General features: G+C 36.7%; 1 protein-coding gene across 1 annotated transcript; it reads left to right on the plus strand.

The window, feature by feature from the left end:
- The first annotated feature begins 6,059 nt into the window (after nucleotides 1–6,059).
- LOC137727007 (uncharacterized) lies at nucleotides 6,060–10,383 on the plus strand. The gene is made up of 5 exons (XM_068465961.1): nucleotides 6,060–6,774; nucleotides 6,900–7,049; nucleotides 7,146–7,292; nucleotides 8,699–9,711; nucleotides 9,931–10,383. Exons 1-5 carry the CDS (start codon nucleotides 6,060–6,062, stop codon nucleotides 10,381–10,383), a joined length of 2,478 nt encoding a protein of 825 aa, XP_068322062.1.
- The last annotated feature ends 7,042 nt before the right edge of the window (nucleotides 10,384–17,425 follow it).

The raw sequence follows: 17,425 nt of genomic DNA on the forward strand, positions 1-17,425 counted from the left end.
AATCTTATGCCATGATGATCGATGAAAATTGAGGATTTTGTAAAAGGAATAACATGCAAGCTTTGAGTTCCATTGGCAAGGTTTAAACTTTTGAGAAAGGCTTCCCAACCTTGAAAACAAAAACTCTTTCATTTTGCATATCCTTGCACATTTAATATTTTGAAATATATTAGTAGTGTATGGATGTTTGTTTATTAGGCTTTTATTTTCAAGTGTAGATGTAGTACTTAAATGAAAAATGTGTTTTAATGTTTTGAAGTAATATTTATGTGGCAATGTGTGGTATGTGCAAATTTAAGGAAAAAAAACATTTTTCTTAACGGGTCATAGCGGGTCACTTTAAAGTGACCCGACTTGTTAAGGACCCGTTAAGATAACGGGTGTGACACGACACGACCCGTTAAAATAACAAGTGTTACACGAAAACGACACGAACATGACAAACACGACCCGTTTGCCAGGCCTACCCATAAGGTACAACGGCTCAAAGAACTGAGACCAGCACAAGTTACTTAATTTACAAAAGCTCAACCAAGAGAAGTAAGTCATAAATACTAACTTTTAGAACGGATCAACAAAACGGAAATGAAACAATATCGAAGTAGCAAATCCCCAATGGGTTAACGACCCACCACTAGCCCTCACATTTCATCACATCATGCCAATCAAACAAATTACATCATATTTCAAAATGTAATAGTCAAATCTCATTTCATAATCTTAAATCAAAAACTAGGTATTAACATAACAATTCAATAGAAAACATATTTATAACACCAAGTCATACCCTCACAGGGTAATAATTACGAAAGCAAGGTAATCACTAATATCACAAATATTAAAGTCACTCACCTGGAGCCCATGCTAATGCACCTTAGCACGAGAGTCAAGGCATCACGTTCTATCACCCCCTAAACAAAGCACAAGTCCACATTTAGATTTCCTTCGATAATTCACTTAATCAAAAACTCTCATATGTCTCCCACAACAACATTTAATAAGGGATCAAACCGTTGTTCTAAGGTAGGGTCCATGATCTTACGTCATTTACTCCATAAGATCCAATCACTAGATTTTCACTAGTAAGTCCCTAAGGTCCTTAAACAATATCTACCATAGCACACTAAAATTTGGTGTCAATTCAATGGTAAGATCATCAATTGTTAGAATAATCAAGTGGTGGACCTTATCGATAATATATTCAACCAACAACATTTCCATAACTCCAATGTCACACTACGAAAAAAAAATCGACTTTTTCCCAAAAAATCTCAAATTTTACAAGAGTGCATATCTCAACAAGTAGAATAAACTTTATACCTGTGGCCGAGTCCAATTTGGCCGGAAAGGCCCTCAAATTGGCTTGCACCCAACGAAACCCTAAGGTGGGTGTTCTTCAATTCGGCTTCTTTGGTGTTCCAACGCCCTAACCACTAGTTGGGTCTTGTTCCTGAGTCCAAGGGAAGTTGAATAAGGGTGATGGTGAATGGTGATACTCACCGGAATGACAAATCGCCGTCGAGAACACCTGGGTTCTCCAGTGAAGTTCTACCCGAAGTAAGCCTCAAACAAACTTGATTTTTGGTGGAGATGGAAGGAAGAAGATAGTCGAGCAAGTTACAGGTGAAGTAGATAAGAAAGTCAGCTGAGAACTGGAGGAATTGGCTTGAAATTAGCGGGTTTGAAAATAGGTTGGTGAAGCATACGGGTCACTAACTAGGGGGGAATGTCAGCTTCTCTCCTCCCTCAATGGTCCTTTATAACCCTCTAAAAAAAAAACTGATTGGTCCCCTTATTATAAAAAAAAAAAAAAGAAAAAAAGAAACCTAACTTAACCTTTACCCACATGCAGGAATTTAATATTTCCCACAATCTAAAGTTCACAATTCAAACGTCTGTAACTATACCGTTATAATTCAGACTCGCAGACGCCTATGTATTCGTGGGTTCAAGATCTATAAAAAAAAAAAAAAAAAAAAACTAGTTGTATCTTCCAAATGTTAATGAGAGATAAAGATTGATGATGAAACTTCCAACTCGATACCTAATCAATTTCTAAACTTAAAATTAATGGAATTAAAATTAACTAATAAAGATCATGTAATCATGAAATATGAATTTAAAATACGGGGTACATAATGCATGGTGAAATTCTAGGGATGGGATTTCACATGGTCGAGTGGCTGCTTGCCGAGATGATGCTAGAGAGGTTCCTCACTTGCCTTTGTCCTACTTCAGAACACCTCGTCTGGGGCATGTTGGATCCTAGTGCGTTGCAAGAGCTGATTCACCAAGGTCGTTTGTTGTGCAAGGGCGCTCGTCAACTTTATGACTTGTCGAGACAAGTGTTGTTGGCCATTTGGATTGGAAGAGCTTGGAAGGAATGCATCTCCTTGAGCAATGGAAGTATGGTAGACTTCGGGCACGAGATTTGAATTGGGGAACATCAGATCCGCAGAGAAATGTGGTGAAAATGCCCCCAGTTGAATTGTAGGTCCTAAAATTTGAAGCTATGACAGTTTAACTAATCTTGGACCAACTTGGGCTACTTGGAGGGCCATAGGAGTGGGCTGCTCGGCGTGTGGCGTACATGAGTGAGAGGCTTGGGCTCAGCTTGTAAACATGTTAGGCTTGCGTTGAGTTTAAGTGACAAAGGCCGGCTCGGCTAAGGCTTAGGCCCTTGAAGGTTGAAGTGGCATGGCTTGGGCCGTGGCTTTGGTGCCATGGGTTTTGCTGAAGGTGGCCATCGTGGTGCCCTGTAGGGGTGGTGCCGTTCCACTCACCATTATGTTGAGCCTTGTAGATCTCCGCGGTTCTAATTCTTGAACGTTGGAATTTCCGTTCGTCGAGGTTTCTGAATCCTTTGCCATTGTATTTTTCTTTTACATTTTACCAAAGAATTTTTAGAAATAAAAATTCTAAGAATAAGAACGTACGAAAAATCTACAAATGAACAAGAAAACGAAAAACCTTGAATGCGAGAATCTTCTACGAGCGTTTGATCAAGACTCTCAATGAAAGCACCAATTTGTGGATGCAAATTTCCGTCTTCTTCTTCTTGGATAAAATTGCACCTGCAAAACAAATAACACCTTAGGTCAAGGCCAAGAGCCTCACGTGCCCACAATGAATAGGGGGCTTTGGCCGAAGAACCTCCGATGCCAAAGTTAGAATTTTGAGGGAAAAGTGTTTGGAGAATTTAGAGAATTTTGCAAGAGAGTTGGAATTGAGTTTTGGAGAAAATGAGGTAGAATTTATAGATGTATGGCTGGCCCCTTTGGGAGGATGGAGACCGGCCACTTGGATGGTTTTTTGGGTGTGATTCATAATTTGTTAGCTAATTAATAAATTAATTGAGTAATAAATCAATTAATTAGCTAATTAATATAATTTGAAAGGAATGATTTGGGGGTTACTTGTGCAGAAGCCTTGATGAGGATGGATGAATGAAATAGGTTTTGAATAATTACCTATTTTGAGCACTTTTGACCTTGATTGAGTCTTGATTGTCCACTGCTCGTACGTAAGAGTTCTGGTATTCCTTGAGGGTAATTTTGTCATTTTCACCCTAGAATCCACGTGTCGCCTCTATATTTTTCTCGATTATTTTGGGCTCCACACCCATTGCCCGATGGACCGAGGACCATTTCAATCCAATTGCCTCCCTCCCTTGTAGCTCATATGGGCGATTGGGCTTGGGGGAGGCGCGAATCAACGGCCCGAGCGCTGAAGGTGTTGATGCAATGATGGCATCAGCCACGTTATAAAATTAATAAAAAATGTAAAAATAAAAAATAAAATATGTGAAAAGTTAATAAAAAATTTGAAATTTATTTTAAAATTAAAAAAATAAATTGATTTAATTTTTCTATAAATTTCTTATCATTATCTTCCACCTTACACCACAATTTTATATTTTCTCAAATACTTTGGGTTGCAGTTTCTTATTTAATGACACGTGGCGCAATGAGACCGATTAAAAATCATATCCGAAATTACAAATATAATTATTTTTTATTATTTTATAAAATAAAAAATACTAATATTTTATTGCCTATTGCCATAGCTATTTAGTTTAGGGGTGGAGATGCAAAAGCAATTACTGTTCATTAAAGACAATTACTATTCATTGGAGGAGATTTAATAGGCAGTTGCCCTGGAGGGCCTTCCCACACTGGAAGTGCTCTTATAGCGACACATGTGTTGCACACTTGGTGAAAAGAGTATACAATTGGATAAGCAAAGGTAGATGCTATGGATAAAGCACATATAGATAAGAAACAATAAGTTAGTAAACTTAACTCTTCGATCCTTTATGCTTTTTATCCAACATTCTTTGTTACTTAATTCAGCATATAGCAAAGGTAGATGATCCAAAAAAAAAAAAAAAAAAAAAAAAAACAAACAAACAAACAAAGAGCAAAGGTAGATGTTAGTACGGATAAAGCAGATCCAGTTAGAAAATGGTAACCTTAATGTTCGATTTTAAGCTTTATTATTTTAAACGATATAGCAAAGACACTGCTTAATCTGTTGCAGACAATCTCCAGCCGACACCCTTTCAAAGGACATGAAATGTAATTTTCTACAAAAACTGAATATTTCTTGAGAAATAACGAAAATCCTATTCTTAGGGGCGCTACCTTCATATAGATGGTACAAATAATGATACAAGTAGATAATAAGTGCAGTACTACAAGACTTAGATAAATAATGTTGTGCAATTGTTGAAAATTAATATAGTAGAAATAACAGACCTAGACTTAGCGAAGTTAACTAGTCTGCACTCAAGTTCGAATCTCCTATTCCGTTGTTTCGATTAGATTAAAACTTCCCTTGAATTAGACAAAAATAATATATAAACTTATATACATACATACATATACACACATACATTCTTTAAGGGAAGAGATTCTCATTTCTTTTTTTAACATTGGATTAGTTGTGGGATCCACACCACATTGAACTTCAACGATTTGATTATCTATTTTTTAAGTTGCACCTCATAGATTATCTTTGCAAAATATTGGCCAAATCGGAAATATTCGAGGCATCTAATTGAGTTTAAAGAAATTGACAAACACTATGTTCTAAAATATATTGAAATTTCATCGTGACAATTAACTAAGATAGTGGTTTTCGGATAAATTAAATTTTTACATAAATAATCTATGAATCGAGCCTTGCAAAAATATACAATTCAAATTGTTGAATTTTTGTGTGGAAATGAATCCACAACTAATTCCTTTATTTGAAAAAAGTGGAAATCAATTCTTTTAAAGGCCTAATACACACACACATACATACATGTGTTGCACGCTTGGTGAACAGAAGCTACAATAGGAAACTAATGAACCAAGCAAAGGTAGATGCTTGTACGGATAAAGCACATCCAACCAAAAAAATAGGGATCCCTTCCTTGAAATGCTTGTACGGATAAAGCACATCTGGTCAGAAAAAAATTAGGAATCCCTTCTTTTAAAATAGCTGATAATAGAGTAATGATATTCATACCATGATTTTATACCACATTTTCATACTACTTTAGGTGGTATTTGATGTGAACACTTACGTCATTTGAATTAATCATATTTTTAAATTTAGTTCTTTATTTAATAAACTAATAATTAAGAAAAACTAGTTAATTAAATAATAATTGTGGTATACGAGGAGTCATTCTTCTTCATTTTCTTGGGTTTTGCAAATCTTTCAAATAATGTGACTGTCCACATAAGATACCACCTAAGATGCTATAAAAATGTGATATAAAAACATAGTATGAATTACTTCTGATAATATACATATATAGACATGTGTTGCACACTTGGTGAACAAAATCTACAGTAGGAAACTAATAAACGAAGCAAATGTAGATGCTTGTACGGATAAAGCACATCCAGCCAGAAAATGGTAACCGTAAATATTCGATCATTTTAAGCTTTTATTATTTTAAACAGACTTTTTTAATTTATTAAGCGAAGCATAACAGTAGAAGCGGCTAGACTATAAATCAAACCGAAAACCGCCACGTTAAACTCGACAAGCTAGCTAGTACTCAGATGGCACCCCAAAGAACGCACACTGTTCACAACGATGTGAAGTTTGAAGAAATTGAAGAAATTGAAGAAATTGAAGAAATTGAAGAAATTGAAAAAGTTGAAGAAATTAAAAAAATTGAAGGGATTGAAGAAATTGAAGGGCTGAAAAAACCCTATCAAGATGCCATAGAGGGTAACTGGAGAGACGTGGTGCACTACTACTACTACAACGAGAAGAAAGGGGTTAAATTGGACCGGCCAATGAAGCTGGACGGGGACAATGTACTTCACCTTGCGGCTTCTTCTTGCAGCAAATCACAATGCCAAGAAGTCCTCAAAAATTTGATTGATTTATGCAGCGATTCATCCATCATGGCCAAGATTTTGAGGGCTCCGAATATAGACGGAAACAATGCTCTTCACCAGGTGAGTGTGTCCGGCAGTGTGAAAGCAGCTGAGTTATTGGTGAGGAAGTTCAACGAGCCTGTGCCAGATGGTACTGATAATGATGCGCTACCGCTGATATGGACTCGGAACCATTTACTAGAAACTCCGCTCTACAGAGCGGCTGCTTTTGGTCACACTGACTTGGTCAAATTTTACTTGAAAACACTGAAAGACCAGGAGTTGAAAACACCGAAAGGCCAGGAGGATTGGCTTGAGGTCATTTGGCCACAGTTCACTAGGCGTGACAAAATGTCCGTTCTTCGTATGGCTGTCGTCGCCCAACATTTTGGTCTCTCTCCCTCAAAAATGCATACACTGATTAACAACACTTAATATATATATATATATATATATATATATATTTATGCAGAGATGCAGACTAATAACTTTAGTTTTTTTTCTTCCACAATGCAGAGACTGCTCATTGGTTGCTACAGTCCTACCCTTCTCTAGGACAAATGAAAGACGAAGATGGATGGACAAGCCTTCAATTGTTAGCCAAAATGCCAACTGCCTCTAAGCCACATTTTCAACAAAGCCAATGGAAGATGCTCATTTATCATTGTACGTATCATTACTCTAGTGTACACTTGTATGTTTGTGCGTACGCGTTTCCTTTTGAAGCATTAATCTCACACTTAATCGTTGTTATAAATCCAGGCCTTCCTGTTAGAGAAGATGTGGAGAGCGGCAATGATAGCAACCATCTCCGTCCATCCATGGATAGCACCCATCATAAGGATGACGTGGAGCGCGGCATGGATACCAACTATCCCTGTCAATCCATCTTTCAGAACAAACTTGCAGGTAATCAAACTTGTCATCTAATTAATTGGTCAAATAATTAAACTTAAACGGCTACCTAGATAAAGCGTTTCTTTTTTCAAGGAAAATTTTGAATGCGATCTCTAACTATCAATATATTTTTACTAAAATCTTATTGGTTTTCAATTTTTAATCGAAATCCCTGAAATTAATGTGATAATGTAGTTCTATGTAGATTACTATATTTTTTAAATTGAAAATTGAATCTATAGTTGTTTTTATTAATGAGATTTTAAATAATAAAAAACCCATAATTTGTGGATTAAAATATAAATTATGCTCTCCAATATATTTTGTGTGTGTGTATATATAGGGGTGTGATATCCGCACACCCCATTTTACTTCTCACACATCTTTTTAATTTTCGGCCGTCAGATCAGATAAATTGAAGATCAATGGACATAAATTATCAAGAGATGTGTGAGAAGTAAAATGACACACCCCTATATATATATATATATATATATATATATATATATATATGTATGTATGTATGTATGTATGTATGTATATAAACATGGGTACATTCTTCAAAACCACACAAAAAATAATAGATACTAGACTTAAGCATTGGTAAATTTCTTTGATTAAACTTGACATGGATTCATTCTCAAATCAAGAAAAAGAATGTACCCATATAAGTTTAAAAATGGATTAGAAAAAAAAAATGAATAGATTTTATATTTAAAAAAAAAAAAAAAAAAAAAAGGGGTACATTTTACTGTAACAAATTGGTATTTTAAGAATGGATACATTTTAAGATTAAAAATATTAAAAATTTACATGAATGGGTACATATAAGATTAAAAATTTGAAAACCTTGTTATAAAAAAATTAAAGTGTACAAACTTATTCTAATTTTTTTTTATTTTGGAAATGATTTGAATTGAAAATTAGTTAGGAGTTTAATAAAGGTGTGAGTGTTAAAATCCTAAATCAATTATTAATTTTTATTTTAAAAATTATGTAATTGATATGTAAATTCATTATTGCATTAATGCTAGGAACTTTGATTAAAATCTAAAAATAATAGGATTTCAATCAACGAACATTAACTAGTAATTAAGGACCGGATACTAATTTTTTCTTTTTTCAATGATCCTAACGAAGTTGCATGCATAAAATGTTTGGCAGTTGTTATGAAGGCGTATTATTCATTATGGGACTCCCTTGCTAAAGGTTTGTTTACTTTCTGCCCTTGCCTCAAATCATTTTCATCAAGGCAAACTCTTGTTATTGGAACTCTAAAAAATAAACATTATTTACTCATTCCTTAAGATTTTACATGAGAAGATGAAGAGTGCATGATAACTTCTTTAGAGTGTGGATAACATCTCTCTATAACATATTTGTTAATGCATACATATGTTTGATCATGTGATGGATAGAATCAGAAGTCCACGACGGCACAATCTATAGAATATGGGAGGACAAGAAAAATAAAAAATCACTAAAGAAACTCATCAAATTGCTCGTCGAGTCGGACGATACTTGGTTGATTACTGACAACCAAGAAAACAAGAGGACCATTTCTCTGGGGTATGGTGGTGACGGAGGCGAAAAAGGAACCCAATCGGACAAGACAACTGATGATGATGGAGACGGAGGCGAAAAAGGAACCCAATCGGACAAGACAACTGATGATGATGGAGGTGATAAAAAATGGGAAGCAACCAGTTTCCCAAAAAAAAAAGGAAAGGAAGAAACAAAATCGGGTAGTGCAAATAGTGATGGAGGTGATAAAAAATGGGAAGCAACCAGTTTCCCAAAAAAGAAAGGAAAGGAAGAAACAAAATCGGGTAATGCAAATAGTGATGGAGGTGATAAACAAAGGGAAGCAATCGAATTGAAAAAGGAGGCGAGGAAGGAAGTTTACAAGCCTACCCGATTGCTTATAGCAACTGTCACAGGAAATGTACCCATTGTGCAGGAGATACTTGAGCAGCATCCTCAAGCAGTCGAGCATGTTAACGAAAGAGAGGGAGTGGCTGGGTTGCTTGTGCTAGCAAATGCTGATGGAGGTGATAAACAAAAGGAAGCAACCAAATTGAAAAAGGAGGCGAGGAACGAAGTTTACCAGTCTACCCCATTGCTTATAGCAACTGTCACAGGAAATGTACCCATTGTGCAAGAGATACTTGAGCAGCATCCTCAAGCAGTCGAGCATGTTAACAAAAACGAACACAACATTTTGCATCTGGCCATTAAGAACCGTCAGAAAGAGATCTTTGATCTCATCAAAAGCAACCTAACTGTGACGTCGAAGCTGAGTAAGAGGATAGACAGCAATGGAAACACCATATTGCACCAGGCTGCAGATAGGAGTTACTACTCTGTATCATTGTCTCAGAAATTAATAGGCCCTGCCATGCAATTACAAGATGAGCTGCGCTGGTTCCAGGTAATGTTTTCTTGCTAGACTTATGATGTTACACAAATATTTATATAACCAATTAAGTCAATCGATCATTTAAAACACTTAATACTGTCAGGCAAATACTTACGTTACTAATTAAGTTTGTTCACTTGGTAAAAGACTTCTGTTGTCATACAAATACTTCTGTTACAAAATCTATATGTATATGTGGACATTATTAATGTGTACGTGTGTTTGTGTCAGCGTGTAAAAGAGATCGTACTGCCTCATTACACCATTCACCACAACGAGAAGGATCAGACAGCGGATGAGCTGTTCAACTATTGGCATGACGATCTTCTGGAGCAAGCACAAAAATGGGTAAAAGAAACGGCTCAGTCATGCTCAACGGTGGCGGTGCTAGTGGCTACTGTAGTCTTTGCAGCCGCCTACGCCATTCCCGGGGGTACTAATGACAAAAATGGCCTTCCTCTTTTCCAGAACGATCCTCTATTTTTGCTCTTCACAAGCATGGATGTTGTGGCCATCGCCAGCTCATTATCTTCTGTGGCATTCTTTCTCTCGGTCCTCTCCTCCCCTCTCGAGTATCCACTTTTCATTAGAAGCATTCCTAACAAGGTCATGGCAGGATTTTCTTTCTCTTCATCTCCATGGCAACAACTATGCTCGCCTTTGCTGCCACCATTTTGTTGTTGATTCGCGTCGAGAAGAAGTGGACCAAGTCTCTACTTTATCCTATTGCCTTTTTCCCAGTCCCTCTATTCGGCCTGCTTCAGTTTCCCATGTACCAATCCTTTCGAGTCATGTTTCATGAAATTAATGCCCGGTTTTTCAAACCCTTACTCTACTTTCTTGGCTATAGGAGATCACTTTGGTGCAAGAGTAAGAAGCATGAATAACATAAACTTTTCATCACAGCACAAGATGTGGTGCAGATTCATAATCTTGCAACATAAGTTTTTATTTGTTGTTATCATTTGAATATTTCGGATTTTTTCATATTTTCTCCCCTATTTTCACAATGTTATCGTGTCTTCATTTACAAGTATGGGCCGTAAGTGAAGAATAAAGGCTTGTCACAAATTGTATTTTAAAGATTATGTCTCTTGCATGCTTTTATTGATTTGTAATCATCATTTGTGTTTATATGTCATCCTTAAGTAAGTGGTGGATTGAATTTTTTCTTCAACTCGGGTTCAAATCCTATCCTCTCCTCTTTGTGTAAATTAAAGTAACAATATTACTCTGTAATAAACTTAAGAAATGAAAAATAAATCATATTCAAGTGTAATCAACTTGGTTAGACTAATCTGCTTCTCTTCTGCACTAACACTCGCATGTAGGCGCCCGTCTAGGGCCCCCACTTTGGAGGGGCCCCTAAAAATTTTATATATCCTATAGTTGCATACAAATACAGAAAAAGTAAGAAATATCAGAATTCATTTGTTGCTGCAATGGAAATGTACCGCTTCCTTTTTCTGTGGGGTGTTGAGTTCGAAACTTGGAGCTACCTGATGAGTCAATATTATACTATATATTCTACCATAATCTTACACTGTTCTAAAAATGCCTAGGCGCTAGGCGGCTGGCCACCGCCCCAATTAATGCCTAGGCGTTTGAAGATTAAGAAATGATGCCTGAACCTACTGAGGCGCCCACCTAGACCGCCTAGGCTCCTACCTAACCCATCCAAACCTGTCTAGGTTGCAACTCACTTAGACAGAAAATAGATAACTTTCATTTTACATTTTATTTTGTTCCAATAACTTGTTGAATGCTTAAATGAATACACATTATATGCTTGTTCCCCATGTTTTCATTATGTTCCAATAGCTCATAATATATATGTTCTTCTATTTTGTAGTTTATGATAAAATTTTATATATATATATATATATATATTTTAAGTATAAATAGACACTTATTTATACGAAATATAGTAGATTTAGTTAAATCCGCCTAGTCCACCTAGGCGCCCGCCTAGGCGCTAGGTCCCAGCCCGCTGCCCGACTAGTGCCTAGCGTCTTTTAGAACCTTATTAACTAGCAAATACGCATATGCGTTGTTGTGGGAACTAGCTATTTCAAGTGTAATCGGATGAATAAAACACATTGTCAACCAACAACGTACAATGACAAAACCATAAGACAAAATCGAAAGGTGATAGTGATCCAAGTCGTTCATTACACACATGTAAGGAATTATCAAACAATGATTAGTAGTTTTACATATTCCTAAAGCGAAGTGTTACCGACACTCCAAAAAGTTCATCATAAACTCCTCGATGTGCAGTTTTGTTCTTATATTTTTATACAAAAACTTAAGAAATCTTGAACAACCAAAATGCAATTTCAAAAAAGACCCAGATCATGAAAACATAACAAATTGAACCAGGAAAGAATGGAAAAGCGTCAAGAAAACACAAGAAATCAGATCAAAAACACAATATTGGACAAAACACGAAGAGGGTGAGAAAGGGAACTGACATGTATGAAGATATTCGCATATGGTAGTGGCCTCGCTTGTCATATAGATTGGAACATATCCATGTGTCTGAGTTGTGTGGATAGAAATGTTGTTGGTAGACTGAATGTACGTAAACTTGTAATCGCGTTTCCAGAACCATTGACACATTTGAACTATCATCTTCCATTGAGAAAAAGTGCCACTCACTGAGAGTTGAGAAAAAAGGGAAAAAAGAACATAACCCAAAACCATCAACTTCTCGAAACCAAAATATAGCGAAAACACAGTACGATTCATGAACAAAACCAACCCCAGAGAACAATCAAAATTACTAACTTCCATTGGCAAATATATATATATATATAAAAGAATTTTGAAAGCGATGAGAGAGATACATATGGGGTTTCCATGATAGAAAGGGTGAGTGAGGGATCTAAGATGTTTGAGAGCTGGAATTTTTTAGCAATTTGTGCGAAAAAGTTGAAGAGCTTCGAACTGAGTGAGAGACAGAGAGAGTGGAGTGAGAATGGCAGAGAGAATTAAAACCAAACCAGTGGAAAATTAAGTATAAAGATGGTACTTATCTTGTGAATGAGGACATGCAGACACAGGATGGACGAAGGAGAGCACATCCAGGGTCCAACTTCTTGTCTTCCTCCCTGTCCTGTAATTCCAGCATATAAACAGCAAAACATAAAACCAGAAACCCCCAAATTTTTTCATTTCTTAATTGAAATCCAGAAAAAAAAAATGCAAAATTTAAGCAATGCAGAGAAAACCCAGATCCCACCCCCCAAGTTTATCCTCAAAGGTTTTATATAAATCAACCAACCATGAATCAGACAAGAAGCAGAGGATTGAGCAAGGGGAGGAGAGAGTTCCACTGCAAGAGAGAGTGTTTGAGCGCAGTGGTGCTGTCGGAAACGGCCCAAAGGGACAAACCCAGACCTCCAGCCACGATCCCTACCCCTCTCCCTCAAATCCCTACGGCCCCCATGCTTTTCTTGACTGTCCCCCCTCTCCCACTCATGAAATCAAGGATCTGCAGCAATGGCGATGAGATCCCCACTCCCTCTCCCTCTCTCTATCACTCTATCTCTGTCTCCCTCTCCATCTCCCTCTCCCTCTCCCTCTCCCTCTATCTCTATCTCTATTGACATGACCTCCCATCCCTGAAACCCTCACCGAGCGATCCCTACTCCTCCCGCTCCTTTTCCCTCTCTCTCTATCACTATCTCAGAGGCGGCATGGCAGAATGGTAAATAATTTCACAAAAAGATGCACTGCAAAGGCGGTATGAAAGGAGTCACCACCTAAAATGCACCAATGCAAATAACATACATTTCACCAGAGTAAATCTAACAAAATCAATACAGGCATCTCTAAAGAATTGAAATAACCAAGAAATGGATGAACCAAGCAAAGCAGTTTGATTTTCACTTACATTCAATTCAGCTTGACATCAAGAGCCATTGTACAATCAAATGGATGAACTTAAAAATTCCTATTCACAAAAGTTGTAATCTAAAAAAATATTGTCTGTTTGCATAAGAAAAGAAATCCAACAAATCCAGCATTGTTTCATAAATATAATATTTACACGGTATAACTATTGCGACAGATTTTTATGACACTACGACCCATACTATATGACCAACTTCATTTCTCACTCCTTTTAGACTAAAGTGATAATTTTAAAATGAAGGCCTACAATTTATTGAACTAACAAATCTAAAGCCTCATATATATATGCAGTTGAAACTCATATGGAACGTACCCAAGAGAGTATCTGAGTTTCATGGTAGAAGCCGCTGAACATAGTTGGACACAAAGGCCTATCAATCAATCTACAAATGAGAACCTGCACAGAACCAGACAGATCAATTCCATCCACTATAGTTAGGGGTGGAAAAAATTCCCAAAAATCTTGAACCGAACCGAAAAAATCCCAATCCCAAACCAAAAATTTCCCAAACCAAAATTCCCGAAATTTTCGGGATGCTATCCCAAACCGATCCCAAAATTTCGGTATGGGATTCGGGATTGGCTTCTCAATATTTCGGGAATCCCATACCAAACCGAAAATATATAATGTTAATTATTATATATATATTTATATATATATATATATATATTATTATTTTATAATTGATGCTAGTAGTTTCTAATTCGTGCTCTGCAACCTGGAATGCCTTACACCTTGCATATTTTTCATGTTCTGTTTGATATTCATGTGGATTTTATTATTGCTACTGCCATGGCTGATGATTTCAGAAGACTTGATTCTTTGGTCTCTCAACAGATTGCAAAAAGGGTTTAATTAATTTGAATTTTGACTATGATAAAAACAGTCAGACATGCCAGTGTTCAATTAAATGGTAGTGTGAATGAAATGAAATTCCTAGTTCATGAATGTGTTCTTGAATTATATATTTGAAGAACAATTCATAATTTCCTATTTCAATTTGGGATTCCCGATTTGTCCCAAAATCCCGAAAATATTTCGGGATTCCCGAAATTTGAGATTCCCGAAAATTTGGTTTGGGATTGGTCTTCAAATTCCCATCTCAAAAAATTTTGGTTTGGGATTCGGGATACTAGTTTCGGTATGGTATCCCATACCGAACCACCCCTAACTATAGTACACAACAATGATCTCTCAAATAAAGCTAAAGCAAATATTTTAAAAAAAAAAAAATTAAAAAAAGGGAGAATGTTGAGTTATGTAAACAACAACCCATACCCATACCTCCCTTACCCGTTCCCCTTAACCCTTGCATAAAATTCTCCCATCTCTCTCTCACCCTTATCCCATCTCTCTGTCTGCAAATCGCAGAAAACAAACCCTAAACCAAATCCTGCTTAAATGCTCCCACACTTCTCTCGGACACTCCCTCTCTCTCTCTGCAATTCCTAAAACAAATCTCCTAAATCCTATCTCGGACACCCCCATCTCTCTACAAATCGCACAAACAAAACCCCAAACCTAATCCTTGAAATGCCACCCAAACCTAATCCCTGAAACCCTTTCTCTTGGACACCCCATACCACAGAAAATGCATCTGAACTTTAGTTTATAAAATCGCAGGCCACCTACTCTCTTCCTACCTTTTAACAATTCACCAGTAAGATTATCTCACTAAAAACTTATATTAGCAAATCCAGTGACGAATGATGTGAAACTGAAGCTGTAATGAAAGCTTATATTAAGAAAGAATGAAAAGCCGTCTTTCTACAACTTGAAGATAATGATTTCAAAACTAAAAAGCTCACCCGACAACCAAAAATGCATAGCCATCCAAATGGTAATTCTGAACGGTGGTGTCATTGTTCTGAAAGATGACTTCCATGAAACCTTTGAAAGTACCATTAATCAGAGATGTGTCTACTTTGGCAGGTCTGTTCATCAGTTTATTCGGGAAATCAAGCTTGTAAACCCCCGAAATGTTGAACTGTTGCGCAAGCTTAAGGGGTATTGAAGGTGGTATACATGAAATACCATTGAGGGTAGTGCGCCACTTCCCATTTATAAGTTCTGCATGTCTATCGAGGATAACATAGACATCTGTGACAGTGATTTCACCATATTTAAAAGATCTTTGCGGGTTTGGACGAGCAGCACCAGCAGAAACATTCCACCTGCAATTGTACAACCGTCACGGAGAAGATTTAACAATAGTCAGCAAGAATTTGAGAACTATATACCATCAAAGAAAAGACCAAACAAGGGTTATTAATGTATGGACTTCAAGGGAAAGAAACAAAATATCAGGCAGATGAAACTTTCCCGAGATATTAAATATCATTCAACCTTGTATGTAATATAAAACAAATGCTTATGAAAAAAGAATATTTTTGTCGGAGGTTAATGACTGACAACATTGATAATAGGGTAAGCAATTTCTGTACATATGAAGGTTATCAACATTGCCGTTAAAATTTAGGGAGTAACTGTATGAGTGTTTGTTAGTAAACCGAAAAGAAACATAATCAACTACAACCTTATGGATCTTGCTTGATTCATTTGAGTAATGTGTCGTAATCAATAGGAGGATCAGGGAGAGGACCTGATGCAGGTCCTTGAGAATTGGAGTAGTGGAATGAATAATTTCCATAGAAAGTAACTAAAAAGACGGTCTAGCATCTAAGAACCAATGAAGTGAAATTTGGCTTGCCATATATGGATATTATTATCTATTCTAAAATTGAGGACGAATTGACTGTTCATTCAGCTACAGTCAATTGTTTGCCCCTTGATTTCATCTCATTTACAATAAAACCATGAGATTTGGGCTGGGTTTGAAGGGTATTTATTAGAACTTAGAAGGGTAATTTTGTCCGCAGGGTTTAGGATGGATTACCCCTTCATGTCACCTTATTTACAAGAAACCCATCAGATTTGGGTTGGGTTGGAAGGGCAATTTTGTCCTCTCGATTTTGAGCGAATTCGAGGGTTGCCTTGTAGGTTTTCATTTGTTGTCCTTCAATGAGGGTTTCGGGGGAATGGAGGCTCTGATAGAGAGAGGAAGAGAGAGACAGAGACAGAGAGAGACAGAGATCGAGATAGATGGTAATGGAAAGAGAGCAAGGGGGAGGGGTATGGGTGATGGATTTCAGAAGTGGGAGAGTGGGGATGGTCAGAGAAAACCATACGGGTCGTCCGGATCTGCCGCTACATACCTAGATTTCCAAAGATAAGTTCCTTTTTTTAATTCATTTTTTTACTGTCAGCTTAGATTGTCATCGTTTCTGCCTTTTTGTTGTGGATTATTTTCAATTTTTTTAGTGTGTTAGGTCAGGTTTTGGGGGATTCATCAGAGATATTAATTTGCCTTATTTGTTTTGCTTTCTCTCATTTTGGACATTCATCTCTCTTTTTGTCTGTTTGTTCTCTGTTTTAAGGTCAGTTGCTTTTTTGCTTTTTGGGTTTTTTTGTGTGGCTTTTTATTTATTTTTCCAGGTTATAGATCTGATGGTTTTTTGTATACCAATCTTGGTTTTTTTTTCCTCGAAAATTGTTTTTATCTGATTGTGGGTTCGTGGGTTTTAATTTCTTTCGTTTGTTTCAGGTTGCAAAGTAGGAGATTCTGACCTGAGGGTTCAGTTCAAGGTACTATTATTATTATTTTTAGTTCTTATAGTTTAATGTTTCGAACTAATGTGATGATTTGGTTGTGAAATGTGGGATTTATGTTCGGCTTCTGTTGCCTATGTGATGTTCTCTGTTTTTATTGATGGGTAGAGATTCCATATTGATAGGATTAAAAGCACA

The sequence above is a fragment of the Pyrus communis genome, chromosome 2, assembly GCF_963583255.1.
Source record: "Pyrus communis chromosome 2, drPyrComm1.1, whole genome shotgun sequence".
NCBI lineage: Eukaryota > Viridiplantae > Streptophyta > Magnoliopsida > Rosales > Rosaceae > Pyrus > Pyrus communis.

Coding starts and splice junctions, on each gene's coding strand:
- LOC137727007 (XM_068465961.1), top strand. CDS start 6,060: ATGGCACCCCAAAGAACGCACACTGTTCACAACGATGTGAAGTTTGAA. Junction 7,293..8,698: donor CTTTCAGAACAAACTTGCAG/GTAATCAAACTT, acceptor TGTGATGGATAG/AATCAGAAGTCCACGACGGC. Junction 9,712..9,930: donor ATGAGCTGCGCTGGTTCCAG/GTAATGTTTTCT, acceptor TGTTTGTGTCAG/CGTGTAAAAGAGATCGTACT.